This window comes from Sus scrofa, chromosome 1 (assembly GCF_000003025.6).
Source record: "Sus scrofa isolate TJ Tabasco breed Duroc chromosome 1, Sscrofa11.1, whole genome shotgun sequence".
NCBI classification, from domain to species: domain Eukaryota; kingdom Metazoa; phylum Chordata; class Mammalia; order Artiodactyla; family Suidae; genus Sus; species Sus scrofa.
Genome location: NC_010443.5, coordinates 175,403,848 through 175,422,929, shown reverse-complemented (window position 1 = coordinate 175,422,929; position 19,082 = coordinate 175,403,848). Strand labels below are relative to the sequence as shown.

Below are 19,082 nucleotides of genomic sequence, written 5' to 3'. Positions count from 1 at the left end.
TGTTGATATCACGGTAAATTCTTATTTGAGCTCCACATTGTTTAATTGTTTACAATGTGTATAATATTTAGTTCTTAACTTATACTGCCCTAAAATTCCTGGTTTTTTCATTACTTAAGAGGAAAAGCTGCAATGTAAACTACCTGTAGTCAGCATTCAGCTTGCTTCATTAAATAATCTCTTAATTAATTAGACTGCCAAGAACATTGATAAATAGCAATGAAAGATGATTCTTTCATAGACATAAGGTGCTTAGATTACCAGATTACCTCAAACTTCTTTTAAATATTAAATAGTATTCCTTTTAATAGACAAAACCAGTTTGCTATCTTGGAGGAAATGGCATGTGTTGGGTTTTGATTTTTGTTGTTTTTTTCTTTTTATGCCCACACCTGTGGCATATGGAAGTTCCCAGGCTAGGGGGTCGAATTGAAGCTGCAGCTGCTGCAGCCTTACGCCACAGCCACAGCAGCTTCGACCTGTGCTACAGGGATCCTTGAGCACCTCAGCGAGGCCAGGGATGGAACCCTCATCCTCATGGATACTATGCGGAGTTCTTAACCCACTGAGCCACATTGGGGACCTCTTATTTCTGTTATTAGACAAAACCAGTTTGCTTTCATGGAGGAAATCGCATGTTTTTTAAATGACCATTGCTATGAAGGTACCTAGTATAACTGTTGTGTGTCAGCTCTTTACTAAGCTATAATCTGCCTCACATCTCACCCAACCCTGAGCTGAAAAAAGTATTTACAGCATTTTCTAGATAATATAATGAGTAAAAGTTAATAGACTCTATTATATAAATTTCTGGCAATCCTACCTTGATCTTATAATGAAGAGTTGTACAGACTTCAAGTTTTTTCAATTGAAAGATAAGCATGTAATTATAGTGCATGGCACATTGTCAAACATGAGATTATTTGAAAGTATTCTGGAAATTTGAAGGAGAGCTCTCATTTGTTTGAGGGAATCAGGATAAAATTTGTGGATAGGTGAGTTAGAAAACAAATGAAGCAGGTTAGAGAATAGAATTGAAGCAGAATTGAAGTGAGCAAAGGAAACATTCCAAGTAGGATGAATGACGTTAATGAAAGTTGAGAAACAGTGGACTAACAGACAGAGGCTATCATTCAGATTTGAGTACATTGAGAGATCAGAACTGTATTGAAGGCCAGACAGAGGAGCCGTATACATAAGTAGATGTGAGATGTCAGAAGTATTGGTGTAAAAATTAGTGTATGCTTACAATTGAAGGTGCTGTGATCTGAAGAGACTAGTGCTTCAGGAAGACTAATTTGACAGTAGTATGTATAATGGGGTTTGTGGGGAAAAAACAGTATATTTTATTTGTGAAAATATTTTTTCTGTATTTTATTTGTAGCTAATTTGAAATTTTGATCTTTGGTTTTGTCTTATAAAATTAAAGAGAGAACTGAAGAATCCAAAGTATCCATTGATATTCTAACATCAAGGGAACAGTTTTTCTCAGGTGAAGAAAGAAAATATATGGCTGTTAATCAGAAGAAACCTTATGTTTTAGTGACACCACTTAAATCTAAAAAAATTATAGAGCAAAAATGCATGTATCATAACCTGTCTTCTGGCACCATTAAAGCAATAACAGATTTTGCAGTGCCAGAGCATCAACAAGAAAGTAAGTCAGACTTAAGTGAGACTACAGGTCTAATCAGTAAACCCACAAAAACTTTAGAAAGTACATTTGAGTATAGTGTGGGTCCTAAAAGTAAAAACAAGGACGATTGTATTGAACGTGATTTACTCACTGTCAACCAGAAAATAAAAATACCTACTCCTGAAAAGGAACAAATGGTCACCTCTGACTTTAAGGAAAATACAAAGTTATCAAAATTGAAGAAAGTTGAAAATCAAGTAACTGTGTCACTTTACAAGCATCAGTCTTCATCAGATTTGTCTAATGCAGAAAGTGAGAAAGGAAAAAATTTTAGAAGGAAAGTTGGAGTTGTTAAGAAAACCAGAGCAAGAAATACCAAGGAAACAGTGGTTGACCTGAGAAAAAGCACAAGAAACACAAGGACAATCCCAGTGAGGTCTGAATCTGAAACTGAAGAAAGTGAAAATGAATTTCACATGAAACCAAAGAAAGCCAGATGTTCTGCCGAAGGAAATCTTAAGAAATCTGGTATTAGCGATGAACTTCCAATTATTGAGACAGTGAAATATGGTAAAATGAACAGTCAATACTTAGAATGTTTACCTGGCTTAACTCAGGATGAGGATTGGAATGAGAAAGAATTACAGAAACTTCATTGGTAAGTGGTTAGATTTGACTCTGAAATATCTAGAGTGGCCACAAAAACAGTTTATAACATAAAAACTCCAGTAAGGGGATGATTTACTGACCTTTAATCATTAAAGTAGAAGATTTCATCCAAAAACACATGGAGAGAAATTAAAATTTATACAGAGAATAAAGAGAGTATACAGATAACTTCTAATTTGGTACCTTGTGGCCATCCCTGCAGCCTACAGATAAAGAAAATGAAAGTGGCCTTCTTTTCTTTTCATTCTTATTTAATATTTCAAGACAGATTCTCACCCCCCCCCCCAAAAAAAAAGGCAACTGTGTGAGGGAACAGATGTGTTAATTCACTTCATCGTGGTAATCATTTCACAATGTATTTGTATGTCAAATGATCACATGTACACCTTTTTTTTCTTTTTTTTTAGGGCCACACTCACAGCATATGGAAGTTCTCAGGCTAGGGCTTGAATCAAAGCTGCAACTGCCGGCCTACTCCACAGTCACAGAAATACCAGATCTAAGCCACATCTGTGATCTATGCCATAGCTCATGACAACTCTGTGGATCCTTAACCCACAGAGTGAGGCCAGGGATCAAACCCACATCCTCATGGATACTAGTCAGATTCATTTCCGCTGTGCCACAGTGTGAACTCCCCACATGTACACTTTAGATATACACAGTTTTATTTGTCAGTCATACCTCAGTAAGGCAGATGCAAAATACTTTAACACAGACAATTGCTGCTTTCTCACTTAGCTTCATTTTAAGGAATACTCTATATACTTGTTTTTTGTTTCCTGTATTCGAAGCATGTGGAAGTTCCTAGGCCAGGGATCAAACCCTCACCACAGCAATAACCAGAGCCACAGCAGTGACAATGCTGTATACTTAACCTGCTGAGCCCCCAGGGAACTCCTGGAATATTTTATAATTAATTTTACAATTACTAAATCTTAAATTTGAATCCAGATTTGTAGATTAGTTAATATGGTCTTTTCCCCCTCATTTATAGAAGGGAAATTAGTCTTAAAATTTGGGTGATTTTTCTAAGGTTTCTTAATTAGTGCAGCTTAATCAGGTGTGATGAGTATTCGATTTGGCTACATGGACTTGAAAAGGATATTATTAGTATGGTAGTTAGTATTAAAAGCTCAATAGATCATAGTTGAGCCATGAAGAGTGAATGGGAAAGTAAACACAACCTAGATGGATAACACAATAACTTTGGTAATGATGGGGAACAGAAAAATGCAGTCTTGAAAGAGAGTGTGAAGATAAGGGAAGATGTATGTTTGGTTGCTTGCTTATTTATTGGTAAGATGACTCATGCCAGAGTCTGGTATGCTGATGGAAGTGATCTAGTAAAAAGAAAGATGTGATTGATAAAAGAGGGTAAAATAGAAACATACCACATTCAGTATTTCACTCTCTTGTGTACCCCTCAACTTTATAACATTTGGGATTCATTTTCAAATCTACCGTCTCTTCCTAAGGCACCTTTATGCCACTGTACTCTTCCTTTTTCAGTTTACTAAATTTTCCTTTTCTGTGTTATTTTTAGGTAGAGAAGGTAATCTTTCTTACTTTCCAAAGTTCTTGGTTTTGGCAGCTTGCTTTCTTGCAGTAATGTATTCCTCAGTGAGCTTTTCCTTCCAAAGTTCTTCTCCTTTTCATATAGGGACTCCCAGATCTGTCTCTGGTCCTGAATTCTTGTACTTAGGTTTATATTTCTCTTTGCCTGCTGGACAGCTCTACATAAATCTCAACCTAAAGCTCAAACTTAATATGTAAAAAAACAAATTTATTTTCCCCTGCTTGTCCACTTTGCCTGACATTCTTGTTTCTGAAAATGTAATTCTCTAGTCAACTAGATTTAATTTTTTATTATTATTAGTGATTTTTAATCTAATTTTTTTAATCTTATTTTTTTAAAAATCAAGGCGAGGAGTTCCCGTCGTGGCGCAGTGGTTAACGAATCCGACTAGGAACCATGAGGTTGCGGGTTCGATCCCTGCCCTTGCTCAGTGGGTTAAGGATCCGGCGTTGCCGTGAGCTGTGGTGTAGGTTGCAGACGTGGCTTGGATCCCGCGTTGCTGTGGCTCTGGCGTAGGCCGGCGGCTACCACTTGGATTAGACCCCCAGCCTGGGAACCTCCATATGCCGTGGGCAGCGGCCCTAGAAAAGGCAAAAAAAAAAAAAAAAAAAAGAGTAGCTCAATACTTTGTGGATTAAAAAAAAAAAAGTGTGCACTAGCATTATATTGAAAAATGTATATACTTTAAAAAATGCTAACTATCATCTGAGTCTTCAGCAAGTTCTAATCTTTTTGCTGGTGGAGGATCTTTCCTTGTTATTGATGGCTTATGACTGATCAGAGTGGTGGTTGCTAAAGGTTATGATGGCTGTGGCAATTTCTTAATGTAAGACAAACAATGCAGTTGGCCGCATGCATTGAGTCTTCCTTTCATGAATGATTTCTCTGTAGCATGCAATGGTGTTTGATAACATTTTACCCACAGTACAACTTCTTTCAGAATTGGAGTCAGTCCTCTTAGACACTGCCACTGCTTTAACAAGTAAGTTTATGTAATATTCTGAATCCTTGATTGCCATTTAAACAATCTTTACAGCATCTTCAACAGGAGTAGATACCACCTCATGAAATCACTTTCTTTGCTCATTCATGAGAAGCAACTCCTCATCTGTTCAAGTTTTATTTTGAGGTCGTAGCAATTCAGTTACATCTTTCAGCTCCACTTCTAATTCTCAATCTCTTGCTATTTGCACCATATCTGAAGTGACTTCCTCCACTGAAGTCTTTACCTCTTCCAAGTCATTCATGAGAGTTAGAATCAAAGTTCTTCCAAACTCCTGTGAATGTTGACATTTTGACCTGTTCCAGTGAATCATGAGTGTTCATAGTGGCATCTAGAATGGTGAATCCTTCCAAAAGGTTTATAATTTTCTTTGTCTAGATCTGTCAAAAGGAATCACTATCTATGGTAGCTTTAGCCTTAGGAAATATATTTCTTAAAGAATAAGACTTGAAAATCAGAATTATTCCTTGATCCATAAGCTTCAGAGTAGATATTATGTTAGCAGGCTGAAAACAAGATTAATCTTGTACATCTCCATCAAAGCTCTTAGGTGCTTTGTCAGGTGCATTGTCAATGAGCAGTAATATGTTGAAAGAAATCTTTTTTTTCTGAGTAGTAGCTGTCCACACTGAGTTTAAAATAATTCAGTAAAGCATGTTGTGAACAGATATACTGTCCTCCAGGTTATGTTGTTCCATTTATAGAGCACAGGTAAAGTAGATATAGGATAATTCTTAGGGGTTCCTCATATTTTTAGAATGATAAGTGAGCATTGGCTTCAACTTCCATTCTGCAACTGCATGAGCCCATGTCAAGAGAGTCAGCCTGTCATTTGAAGCTGCGAAGCCAGCCATTGACTTTTCTTCTCTAGCTGTAAAAGTTTTAGGTCGCATCTTCTTGCAATAAAAGACTGTTTTGTCTATATTGAAAATCTGTTGTATAGCACCTTCATTGATAATCTTAGCTAGAGCTTCTGGATAACTTGCTCAGCTCTTCCGGCAGCATTTGCTGCTTCACCTTGCACCTTTATGTTATAGAAATGAATTCTTTCTTTAAACCTCATGAACCAACCTCTACTCGATTCAGACTTTTCTTCTGCAGCTCCCTCATTTCTCCCACCTTTCTTGGAATTAAAGAGAGTGAGGGCCTTGCTCTAAGTTAGACTTTGGCTTAAGAGAATGTTGTGGCCAGTTTGATCATCTACACCTAAAACCAGGAGGTGGGCATTCTGGCAAGACAGAGTTCAAAGAGAAGCCCTGCAGTTCCTGGCTTGAGCAGGAAAGGGGATTGCATTCAGAAACAGTAGAGGAAATCCCCCAGTTTTCTTTTTCTTTTCTCCTTTCTCTTGGAACCCAGTAACCATATAATCCAGCAGGGGCAAACATCACTGCAGCAGTTGGGGCCCACACATACCTAAAACTCTGAAAGTGAGAAATCTTCCTCCAGTCGGAATAGAGGCCTCAAGAGACTGGGGCAAACAGTTTTGCATTTTTCTCTTTCTGTGCTGTCTGCTTGGCAATGAAGAAAGATGCAGTTGTATAAAGTGTGCGGTAGAGCTAGGCAACTAAAACTCCAGGTGTCTGTCAGAAAACCAAAAATGGGAACTTTAGGGAACTAAAAATTGCAGAGAGGGAATAGCTAGAGAAAGCAACCCTATACGGTTGTTTTTGAACTTTTGGGCTCAGCCTTCTGCACATTTTTGTGTCTGATCCTAAACAACATACACAAGATTTTGATAACTGAAATAAGTGGTAGACTACTATCCAGTTTCCCACATGCAGTATATCTGAATAGCACTGCAAAGCTTTAAAAATGGAATTGACATTGGAACTGTAACCATAAAAGACTGGAATTTATAGCTCAGGTTACAGCCAGGTTGACTGCCTGCCAAAACAAAAAAATTAACATTCTCCATAGAATATAAATAAGACCCATAGTTTTATAATTCAAAATGCCTAGGAAAAGTCCACAATTACTTAGAACCAGGAAACAACTCTCATGGAAAAAATAATCATCATTGCTGGGATGACACAGATGTTGAATTATCTGACAAGATTCTGAAGGAGGTACATAAAAATGCTTCAGGAACTAAAAGCAAACCTTGAACAGAAATTTAGAATGTGTCAGCAAGAAATAGAAGATATAAAGAAGGGTCAAATGGAAATTTTAGAATTGAAAAATAAGATAGTCAAAATTAAAAACTCATTGGATAGGCTCAATAGCAAAGTGGAGGTGAGAAAAGACAGAGGCAGTCAGTATCAGGAACAGAGGAACAGGGAGAGATATGGTAATGCTGAGTAAATATAGTAGACTGTTATCTTGAGTTCTTTAAAATGTTTAATGATTTGGAGTTCCCGTCGTGGCTCAGTGGCTCAGTGGTTAGCGAATCCAACTAGGAACCATGAGGTTGCGGGTTCAATCCTTGGCCTTGCTCAGTGGGTTAAGGATCTGGTTTGGCTGTGACCTGTGGTGTAGGTCTCAGATGTGGCTCGGATCCCACATTGCTGTGGCTCTGGCGTAAGCTGGTGGCTATAGCTCCGATTAGACCCCTAGCCTGGGAACCTCCATATGTCTCTGGAGCAGCCCTAGAAAAGGCAGAAAGACAAAAAATAAAATGTTTAATGGTTTAAAACAAATATTATATCGTATGTTAGAATTTTTAATATTTGTAAATGTAATACAGAAGACAGCTGTGACATAAAAAGGAAGAATAAAGGGTGGAGTTCCCTGGTGCTCTAGTGGTTAAGAATTTGCACTTTCACTGCTGTGACCTGGATCTGATCCCTGGTCTGGGAACTGAGATCCCACATCAAGCCACTACATAGACTTGTATGATGGTAAGATTTTACTTGAAGCAGTAAAATATTTATACTAAGTAGACTGTTAAGCATGTATATAGTAAGCCCCTATTTAGAGGAGCCATTAAAAAGCTATACAGAGAAGTATCTTTAAATATCTAATAGATAAAGTACCAAAAAATAAAAAGGCGGGAGTTCCTGTCGTGGCTCAGTGGTTAACGAATCCGACTAGGATCCATGAGGTTGCGGGTTCGATCCCTGGCCTCACTCAGTGGGTTAAGGATCCAGTGTTGCCGTGAGCTGTGGTGTAGGTTGCAAACTCGGCTTGGATCCCACGTTGCTGTGGCTGTGGGTGTAGGCCAGCAGCTACAGCTTCAATTAGACCCCTAGCCTGGGACCCTCCACATGCCGCAGGAACGGTCCTAGAAAAGCCAAAAAAATAAATTAAAAAAATTTTTAAATGGCAGAAAAGGAGAAATAGAAAACAAGGGAAACAAAACAATTACATTATCTTAATAATCTAAAAGATTATTAAAAGATCATCAGAACAAATTTAAAACACTATGTATTGTACAAAAGAAACTCACTTTAGGAGTTCTCATGTGTCTCAGAGGGTTAAGGATCCAGTGTGGTCACTGCTATGGCTCTGGTTACAGTTGTGGTGTGGGTTCCATCCATTGCCCAGGAACGTCTACATGCCATAGATGTGGGGAAATAATAACATATACATCTGTATATTTATATATGTGTTTGTATATTTATCAACTTAAGTTTATTAGAAACAAATTATTTTACTATATTTTATCTGTGCCCTTGAGGTTCTTTATCATATCTGTGTGGTGGAAGTTCTATGTAACTGTATGCTGTTGCACATTTCTTACTCCACATTCAGTAATGGCATGTTGGTAGCTTGAAATCAGCCACAATAACAACATGAAAATTGACAAACACCACATACAGATCAGGATTTTTTAACCCTAGAGAACTGGTTGTTAAAATTTACCAGGATAACTGCATAAGTTAAATTGATGAGTTAAATAGACCTTTTTCTGGCAGCACTAACAACCACAATATGTAAAATCTTTTGTGGGGTGGAGGGCAGGCATTGATATGTTCACCAGGTTCTAAATAATCATTCACAATGAATTTGACTCATTTGTTAAATGGGGAACTACCTTATATTGACTTAGTATTTTTTCCTATTTCAAGTTTCATTTCCCTTAATTATTATGTCTAAAATATTGAGTTCTATAAATTAGAATGAAAGCAAGCATAATACTTTGAGTTGATAACATGGAGTATATGGGAACTATATCCTATAGGAGCTCATCTTCTAATATACTCAGCACCAGTAAGACTTCTGCAACAGTGTAGAAAAGTTAGTCATTCTAGAGTCCCTCCAAAGACCTAATCGTTGATTATGTGGATTTAGGAAAAAATGTTGGAAGATGAGGCATGATTTTTTTCAGCTTTAATAGAACACAACAAAATAGCATCTGTGAGATATGTAAACTTATATCTTCATACTTTAAGCACTGGAGCAAGTTACTGAGTGGAAGGAATATTACCTTCTTCCCAAATAGTTATCTAGAATGATTTGGTAAAATTCCTTCAGCTCAGTAAATCTTGATTTAGCAGTATGCGATTAAGACAGTTATTTTTATTACTTTGAATTTCTTGTTCTTTAATTGGTTTGGTCTTCCATAGTGCTTTTGCATCTCTTCCAAAGCACAAACCTGGTTTCTGGTCAGAGGTAGCTATGGCTGTAGGTTCTCGATCTGCTGATGAATGCCAGAGGAAATATTTGAAAGATTCCCAAGGAAAAGGATCCAGGAAACATGTCACCAAGAAAAACCCAGCCAAACCCAAAGGCCAAAATGGTAACCTTTTTAGCAAATACTTTTTTCCTGTTTCTCAGTATTGATTTCTAATCATTCATTAGATGTATTTCATATTTATTCGTGTGTCTTGTTATAAGTAGGTTTTCATTTGTTTCTTTGTTTTTACAGTTTTATTAAAACTGTAAAGAGGCGTTCCCATCGTGGTGCAGTGGTTAACGAATCCGACTACAAACCATGAGGTTGCGGGTTCGGTCCCTGCCCTTGCTCAGTGGTTTAACGATCTGGCGTTGCCGTGAGCTGTGGTGTAGGTTGCAGACACGGCTCGGATCCTGCGTTGCTGTGGCTCTGGCGTAGGCCAGTGGCTACAGCTCCGATTAGACCCCTAGCCTGGGAACCTCCATATGCCTCGGGAGCGGCCCAAAGAAATAGAAAAAAGACCAAAAAAAAAAAAAAAAAAAAAAACTGTAAAGAACTTCAGAGATCATCTTTTTAACTTTTAAGACTGACCTAGCTATCAATAGTAGCCTTAGCAGCCTTGTGCTTTGAGTTTGTTCTAGGAAATCTGCAGTTGGATCCAAATGTTTCAGTATTTGGATTATTATTCTAAGGGTCTTACTTAATTTGAAGCCATTTGGGCAGGGCCCCCTAATAACTCATAAGAAAACTCAGAAAAAATTTAGTCTTTATTGTCCACAGGAGTACATACTCCTCACCAGGGTTTATGCTGAGAAGTCCAGTATCAAGCTTTAGAGAATATTCATTGTCCCTCTCCTAATTCAGTAAGGTTTATATTTTAACAAAATCAATAAATTGGGCATTCAGCAAAAGTGTGGGAGGTAGCCTTTCTTACAAGTAAAGAACTTTTTCAACCTCACCTTGCCCAATCTTAATTTTTTCCTGGATATTTTTGCAATCTGATCATATTGCACTGATCCCAGTGTAGAAAGAATCATTTGTTACATAGTATAGGAGTCTTGGAAATATTAGCAACAGAAGCTGAGTTTATTTAATAGGAATACACATTTTAGATTTTGCAAAGGCTATTAACCTTATAGAGCAGATACTGTCAAATTCTTATCAGAATGTTTTGCTGATTCTTAAGGTAAGGTCAGTGATACTGATAAGAAGCAAGCTATTAAGATAACTGCCAAAGTGGGAACTCTCAAAAGGAAACAGCAGATGAGGGATTTTATGGAACAGATGCCAAAAGATGACCATGATGATTTTTTCAGTACAACACCTTTGCAGCATCAGAGAATACTGGTAAGAGTCTTAAATGTATGAAATCACTGTTTTCTTTATATTGACTTTTGTATCTTTCATTTTTATGCACTGTTAGCATTCATCCCTAATATTTAGGCCAAAGATTGATAGCTTCCATAGATAGGCCAAAGTATAGTATAGGAAGCAGCCTGCCAATGCGTGCCATTCTCACACCAGTCAGAGTCTACCCTTCAGTGGTGTTCAGAAGTAATGGTTGTAGAATCAATTAGAAAACCCATATATAGGCCAAATATACTTTTTTTAAAAAGAGGTGATAAGATTATTACCTACTGTATAGTAAATTGGGAAGAGGGATTAAGTGGCAACATAAGATTGACAGATTTGGAATTCCCAGTTGTAGCTCAGCAGAAACGAGGACAGGATGCAGGTTTGATCCCTGGCCTTGCTCATTGGGTTAAGGATCTGGTGTTGCCATGAGCTCTGGTGGAGCCTGCAGACGCGGCTCAGATCCCACATTGCTGTGGCTGTGGTGTAGATCTGTGACTATAGTTCTGATTCGTTCCCAAGCCTTGGAACCTGCATATGCCACAGGTGTGGCCCTAAAAAGACAAAAAAAAGTTTGGAGTTCCCATCGTGGCTCAGTGGTTAACGAATCCGACTAAGAACCACGAGGTTGCAGGTTCAACCCCTGGCCTCGCTTAGTGGGTTAAGGATCTGGCATTGTCATGAGCTGTGGTGTAGGTCACAGATGCGGCTCAAATCCCAAGTTAACTGTGGCTGTGGTGTAGGCTGGTGGCCATAGCTCCGATTGGACCCCTAGCCTGGGAACCTCTATATGCCACAGATGAGGCCCTGAAAAGCAAAAAAAAAAAAAGGAAGAATTTTGTAGTATGAAAAATCACACAACTAAACATTTCAGTGATTGGGATAAAATATTTGCAACAAATAAAGACAGCAATATTTTTTTATAATATGAAGAATTCAGATGATACAGGAACAATAACATGTATCAAGCTCAAGGAATAAAAGCAAATAAAAAATTCAAAAGGCTGAACACTAGATCATTTTAGCTAGTGATCAAAGGAAAACAAAGTGCATTACATGTATACCTTCTAAATTACAGAATATTTTTTAGAAATAAGTTAAAATGTCCACTATCAAAAAGCAAGAAAGATAATGATTTACTCATATGTCACTGGGTACATAATTGCATCTTAACTTTGTATAGCATTATGGCAATAAATGAGAGCTGTAAAAGATTAAATCTACTCATGGGAGTTTACCCAAAGAAATTTTTTAAAAAGCCAAAGATCTTCACAAAGATACTTATTGCAGGTTTATCTTCGCAGCAAAAAACTGGAAACAGTCTATATGTCCAGTTGGGATGTACCTCATAAATATAGTAAAATATAGAGCAATTATTAATTGCAAATTTGAGACTTTCTAGAATCTAAATATAAATGTTAAGAATATTAAGATTAAAGGAGGAATTCCTGTTGCGGCTCAGCAGTAACAAATCCAACTAGTATCCATGAGGATGCAGGTTCGATACCTGGCCTCCCTCAATGGGTTAAGGATCTGGCCTTGCAGTGAGCTGTGGTGTAGGTTGCAGACATGGCTTGGATCCCATTTTGCCGTGGCTGCTGTGTAAGTTGGCAGCTACAGCTCCAGTTCGACCCCTAGCCTGGAAATTTCCATATGCCGCAGGTGCAGCCCTAAAAAGACAAAAACAAACAAACAGATTAAAGTAATGTAAAAATGGATGGATATAGATAATTTGACTATTAAGTATAAATTTGAGAGTTGTTTTAGGGAGCTAGACTTAAGGGCAATTTTTTCACCTTCCCATTTCTCAGTGTTGTTAAGTCACCTCCAATTTTAAAAGGCTTTAAGAATTTAGTAACATCAATACTGGGGCCCCCTTTTTGCCTGCATAGGTGGTAGAGGGAGGTATTTTAAGGGAGCCATCTGAGGCTTTTTATGCACAAAAATCTGTTTTATCCACAAAAACCATGGTCCTTGAGGCATTGTATCTTTATATTTTTTCCCCATCATTTCAAATTCTGTATATGTTTTGGCCTAAATTCCAAATTAGCAACATTTTAAAAGCAAAGATAATAAAGTAGAAGTAGCAGTGACTTAGTTCATAAAGGTAAGTAAAATATTAATTAAGAAATGAATTGTTATTTATTAGAAATATACGCACATAAAAAGTTTAATACTGCTTTGAGTGTCTGGTAAGTACCAAGCATAATAGTAAATCAATTATAGTTTTGTTTTGTCCTGTTTACACAGAAGTCAGCATACTTGGTTTATGGGCTAAATCCGGTATATCACCTTTTTTTGGTAAACAATATTTTATTAGAAGACATATATTTGTTTTGTCTGCTTTCCTGCTTCAACCGCAGAGTTGAGTAGTTGGGACAGAGGCAGAATGAACTGTAAAACCTAAAATATTTTCTTGTTTTTTACAGAAAACATATACTGATCCTTTTTCTGCACAATGCTAGAAATGTGTGTCATCATCTCCATTTTATACAATGGAAACTAAGTTTTTTAGTGGCCAGGTCTCTGTTCTCTACCTATAAATGTTTTTGGTTACCTCAGTTGGGAAAATATAAGAAGGAAAATAACTTATCCCCCCCCAAAAAAAAAAACAATTTGTGAAAATGAAGAATTATGTTTTTAAGGGTGACTGCTCGTAATAAATGTTTGCTTTCTAGTTACCAAGTTTCCAGGACATTCAAGAAGAGGATGATATTCTGCCAGATATGGACAAAAATCCAACAACTCCATCATCAGTTATCTTTCCACTGGCAAAAACTCCTCAGTGTCAGCATATCAGTCCTGGCATGCTAGCTTCTATAAATAGGTAAATATTTGTGCATAGTACTTTACATCAGCTTTTAACTTTAAATTTTTAATTTTTTTAACTTCATTTTTGCATCAGCTTTTAACATTGTATGAGTTGCAGAGAGTAATGAGAGGATTCATCATTATTAAAGAAAAATCAAGAATAATTCCTAGTTAAGTCAAGGATTGGCCGTTTTAGCAAGTTTAGGGTGTTTCAGTAGTGTCAAGTACACATTTTACATTAGGATACATTCCAAATGGGTCTAAGTTTTGCATGTAAAAAATTAAACCATATAATGTACCTTAAAAAAAACCTTGGAGAATTATTTTATAATCTTAGAAGAGCCAGAAGCCACTAATAAAAAGAATGATAAAGTCAACCATATAGAAGATGAAGTTTTACCTAGTACCAACCACCATAAACAATGAAAAGACAAATGAGAATCTGAAGAATTTATGGAACTCATCACAGGAAAAAGGCTAATTTCCGTAATATAACACTCTTGCAAATTAACAAGAAAAAGAAAGCCATTCTTCATTACTAGGGATGAGGTAAATTAGTTCAATCTGAATTAGTTCAGGCAGTTACTCTATCAAAATTATAAATGTATATGTTCTTTGACCTATGGATCCTACTCTGGAATTGTGAATGTACAATTAATTCATTGTAGTATTATTTATAATGGCAAAAGACTGGAAACTCTCAAATATCCACCATTTAGGAACCATTCAAATAAATTCTGGTGCATTATTTATGTAGCCATAGAAATTAATGAAGAAATTCTTATGGTAAAATGTCCAAGATTAATTATGTATTAGCACTTGTGTAAATAGGGGCTATGTGTATGTATATACTTGTGTGTGTGTATATATATATAAACACACAATTGCTTTTATTTAATTAAATATCTCTGAAAAGATACTTAAACTGAAAACATTGGTGATTCTTAGGGAGAGGAACTAAGATAGATTGGGACAAATAAGAAGAAGACTTTTTGAATTTCAGACTATGAATATAAACAGTTTTGAAATATGAATAAATAAAATTAAGGAAACATATGGGTGGCCAACAGTCAAATAATACAAAGAAAAAAATGGAAAATGGTAAGAATGAGGCTTGAAAACAGGCTATTTATTTGCCAATTAAACAGGCCAGGGCTAATCTTAGAGCAATTTCTATGGGGGTGTGAGAGGCAGAAGCCAGATGATCATGACTAGAAGGAAAAAAAAAAAATCCTTCTGTAATCTCATGAAGCTTAGTAAAATTCAATTTGCATTATTCAGCAAAAACATAATTTTCCCCTAGCAATTCATGAATTATTATTATTACTTTTTTTTTTAGGGCCGCACCCACACGCAGCGTGGAAGTTCCCAGGCTAGGCGTTAAATTAGAGCTGCCGCTGCCAGCCTATCCCACAGCATTGTGGGATCCAAGCCAAGTCTGCAGCCTTCGCCGCAGCTCATGGCAACACTGGATTGTTAACCCACTGAGCGAGGCCAGGGATTGAACCCACATCCTCATGGATACTAGTCAGATTTGTTTCCACTGAGCCATGATGGGAACTCCCCATGAATTATTTTTTTTGTGACTTTATTTTTTTTAATTAATTAATTTTATTACTATTTTTTTATTTTTAATTTGGTATTTATTACAGGTGAAAGTATATTTAGTATATATTCTAAGTTTTACTTTATTGATTAACAGTGTTGTGTTAATTTTGCTGTACAGCAGATTGATTCAGTTATACATACTATACATTCTTTTTCTTCCATAATGGTTTATCATAGGATATGTAAGTTTCCTGTGCTATGCAGGACCTTGTTTATCCATTCTCTATATAATAGTTTGTTTGCATCTGCTAATCTCAAACTCCCAATCCATCCGTCCCCACCCCTCTCCCCTACAGCAGCCACAAACTAGTCCTCTATGTCTGTGAATCTGTTTGTTTCATAGATAAGATCATTTGTGTTATATTTTAGATTCTATATATAAGTTATCTTATGGTATCTGTCTTTCTCTTTGACTTACTTCACTTAGTATGATAATCTCTAGGTCCATTCATTTTTGCAAATGACATTATTCTTTTTTATGGCTGAGAAGTAGTCCATTGTGTGTGTGTGTGTGTGTGTGTGTGTGTGTGTGTGTGTGTGTGTGTATCACTTGTATATTCTTGACTCGTTTCTCAAAAAGTAATTCACCATAGGTGTGTGTGGGTTTATTTGAGGAGCATATAATTTTGGACAAAGTTTTTGGTAAACACTTTAGTCAAATTACTAAAAGCTTTAAAATAATTCTCTCTTTGGCCCTTGATATTTATTTCTAAGAAAGTGTGAGATTTGGGCAAGTATATACATACATTTGTATGGACAGAGTTCATTACAAAACAGTACCTAAAATTTGGAAATGACCTAAATGTCCAATAATAAGGAAAATTAAGAAATTAGAATTTGTCTATATAATAGAATAATATATAACAATAATACCTTCAAGAATGTTTAATAATACAGCATAATGTTCACTGGATAATACTTTTTAAAAGCTAAGAAATAAAACTACATACAGTATGATCTGAGTTTACATATGTATTCATAAGAGAAAGGAAATTTCTTGACCAGAAACATTATCAGCCATGATCTCTAGATTGTAGAATTATACTGGCCTGGTTTGTGGTGTTATTTTACACACATATATATCACATTTACAATGAAGGAAAATGGCCCTTTTTTCTTAAAGAGCACATGATACACTCATATCAAGAATATATTTCCTGGAGTTCCCGTCGTGGCTCAGTGGTTAACGAATCCGACTAGGAACCATGAGGTTGCGGGTTTGGTCCCTGCCCTTGCTCAGTGGGTTAACGATCCGGCATTGCCATGAGCTGTGGTGTAGGTTGCAGACGGGGCTCGGATCCCGAGTTGCTGTGGCTCTGGCGTAGGCTGGTGGCTACAGCTCCGATTGGACCCCTAGCCTGGGAACTCCATGTGCCGCGAGAGCGGCCCAATAAATGGCAAAATGACAAAAAATATATATATGTATATATATTTCCTTGGAGTTCCCATTGTGGCTCAACAGTAATGAACCCAGCTAATATCCATGAGGATGTGGGTTGGATCCCTGGCCCCTGTTCAGTGGGTTGAAGATCCATTGTTGCCGTGACCTGTGGTATAGGATGCAGATTTGCCTTGGATCTTGCATGGCTGTGGCTGTGGTGTAGGCCTATAGCTGCAGCTCCAATTTGACCCCTAGCCTGGGAACTTCCATATGCTGCAGGTGCAGCCCTAGAAAAAAAGAATGTGTTTCTTAAAACTCTTATTTTGGCTATGCCCACAGCATGTGAAAGTTCCGGGGCCAGGCTCGAACCTGTGCCACGACGACAGTGCCAGATCCTTAACCAATGGTCTCACCAGGGAATTCCTAAAACTTGTATGTTTAAAAACTGAGTTACCTAGGCCTCTTAACTTCACCACCTCTGGTAGTTAGCTTCCTTTTCATAACAATTTTAATTAATGAAACAGTTTTTATCAATCAAGAAATAGGTGTATAGGATAGTAGACCTTTGAAGTGCTGATCCTAAATAACTGGCTAGGTTTATTCACTTGCTGTGCAGCAGTGTTGATGGTTCACATAATATCTTAATGTAATCACACCGTTACATATTTCTGTACATCATACCTTTAAGGTTGCTCCCAAATAATCATAAAGGAAAGAATAATCAGTCATATAGGACTTGAAGCCAAGAGAGACAATTAGATTTGGTTGTCAACTGATATTTACTGTCATAAATAGGACTAGGAATTAATTGTTGGGGAAATTGCAAACAACATTCTGTGTGGCTTCAGTTTTCATCTATAAATTATGAGTCAGGCTTATTTGCTAAGAATGAGAGGGGAAAGAGATAAGGTAAAAGAAATGAAAAAACTAGGTTTAAGAGATGAAAGATGGGAGTTCCCGTCATGGCGCAGTGGTTAACGAATCCGACTAGGAACCATGAGGTTGCGGGTTCGGTCCCTGCCCTTGCTCAGTGGGTTAACGATCCGGCGTTGCCATGAGCCGTGGTGTAGGTTGCAGACGTGGCTCGGATCCAGCGTTGCTGTGGCTCTGGCCTAGGCTGGTGGCTACAGTTCCAATTCAACCCCTAGCCTGGGAACCTCCATATGCCGCGGGAGCGGCCCAAGAAATAGGGAGAAAAAAAAAAAGAGAGATGAAAGATGTAACTGTAGAAATAAAAAGCTGAACTGAAGACACAACATAGTTGGAAGCTATAAATTAATTGTACATTTTCATCACCAGGCATATCCTTAAAATGATCAACTTTAAGATTCAGTCTGGATAGGGAAAGAAGACATAAACAAGGGAAAGGAGTGAAAGGTGTAACAAAAAGGAATCAAGGAACAAGAAGTCTCAGTTTTGGAAAAGGCAGCAAGATAGAGATTGGAAAGAGCACAAATGGGACAATAGACAATAAGTACACAATCATTTCCCAGTCATTTCCAATCATTATAGGATTGAAGCATTTTTGTCCATCTCTATCAGTACACAACTGCCTTTATAAAAATGGAAAAGAAAATATACTTTTCATAGATTGAGACATTTTAAATTGATTTTGTCAATTGCTGTTCAACCTCTGGAGAAAAGTATAGTAGTTGATTTTGACATGAAACTGTTTTATATTGAAACAGGGATGATTGTGATAAATATGTTTTTCATATGCAAAAAAACCATAAAAGTAAAGGTGGCATTGTCTGGGGCAATATCAAGAAGAAAACAGTAAGTATTTTTGTCATTCATTTTATTCAATACATATCTGTTGAACAACTATAAAACATATGGCAAATTGTTGGAGTTATAAGTTATATAAAGTCCCTGCCTTCAGGTTGCTTACTGCCTAATACAAGTAAGGTATAATATGAAGCCATGAGTGAGGTAAGTACATAAGTGCTAAGAGGATTACAGATGGCAGCTCATAGAAGCACTTGAGCAAAGTGAGAATTTCCATTTGAGGAGTCAGGCAGGGTGGGGAAAAAAAGGTTAGGTAAGGACATTTCAGACAAGGCAGAGAAGTATAATATCTACTCAGTGATTGGGGAATAATCCAGACTGAGTCATGACTGTGATAGAATAAAAAATTTCACGAGGAGTTCCCATCATGGCTCAGTGGTTAACAAATCCAACTAGGAACCATGAGGTTTCGGGTTTGATCCCTGGCCTTGCTCAGTGGGCTAAGGATCCGGCATTGCTGTGAGCTGTGGTATAGGTCGCAGACGAGGCTCGGGTTCCGCATTGCTGTGGCTCTGGCGTAGGCCAGTGGCAACAGCTCTGATTAGATCCCTAGCCTGGAAACCTCCATATGCCGCTGGAAGCAGCCCTAGAAAAGACCAAAAAAAAAAAAAAATTCACTGAATACTCTGCAGCTTCAAATGGTTTCACAAGTTTTTCTTGATATGTGTTTGTGTCTCAACATATAACATCTAGTTACAG

General features: G+C 37.2%; 1 protein-coding gene across 3 annotated transcripts in view; it reads left to right on the top strand.

Moving 5' to 3' along the window:
• MIS18BP1 (MIS18 binding protein 1) overlaps nt 1–19,082 on the top strand; it is a 48,014-nt gene that overhangs the window by 26,470 nt on the left and 2,462 nt on the right. For all 3 annotated transcript variants that reach the window (XM_021101228.1, XM_021101217.1, XM_021101211.1), the window contains 5 exons: nt 1,430–2,294; nt 9,393–9,565; nt 10,629–10,789; nt 13,474–13,622; nt 18,284–18,371. In XM_021101228.1, coding sequence (XP_020956887.1) covers nt 1,430–2,294; nt 9,393–9,565; nt 10,629–10,789; nt 13,474–13,622; nt 18,284–18,371 — 1,436 coding nt within the window. The remainder of the gene's footprint in view (nt 1–1,429; nt 2,295–9,392; nt 9,566–10,628; nt 10,790–13,473; nt 13,623–18,283; nt 18,372–19,082) is intronic.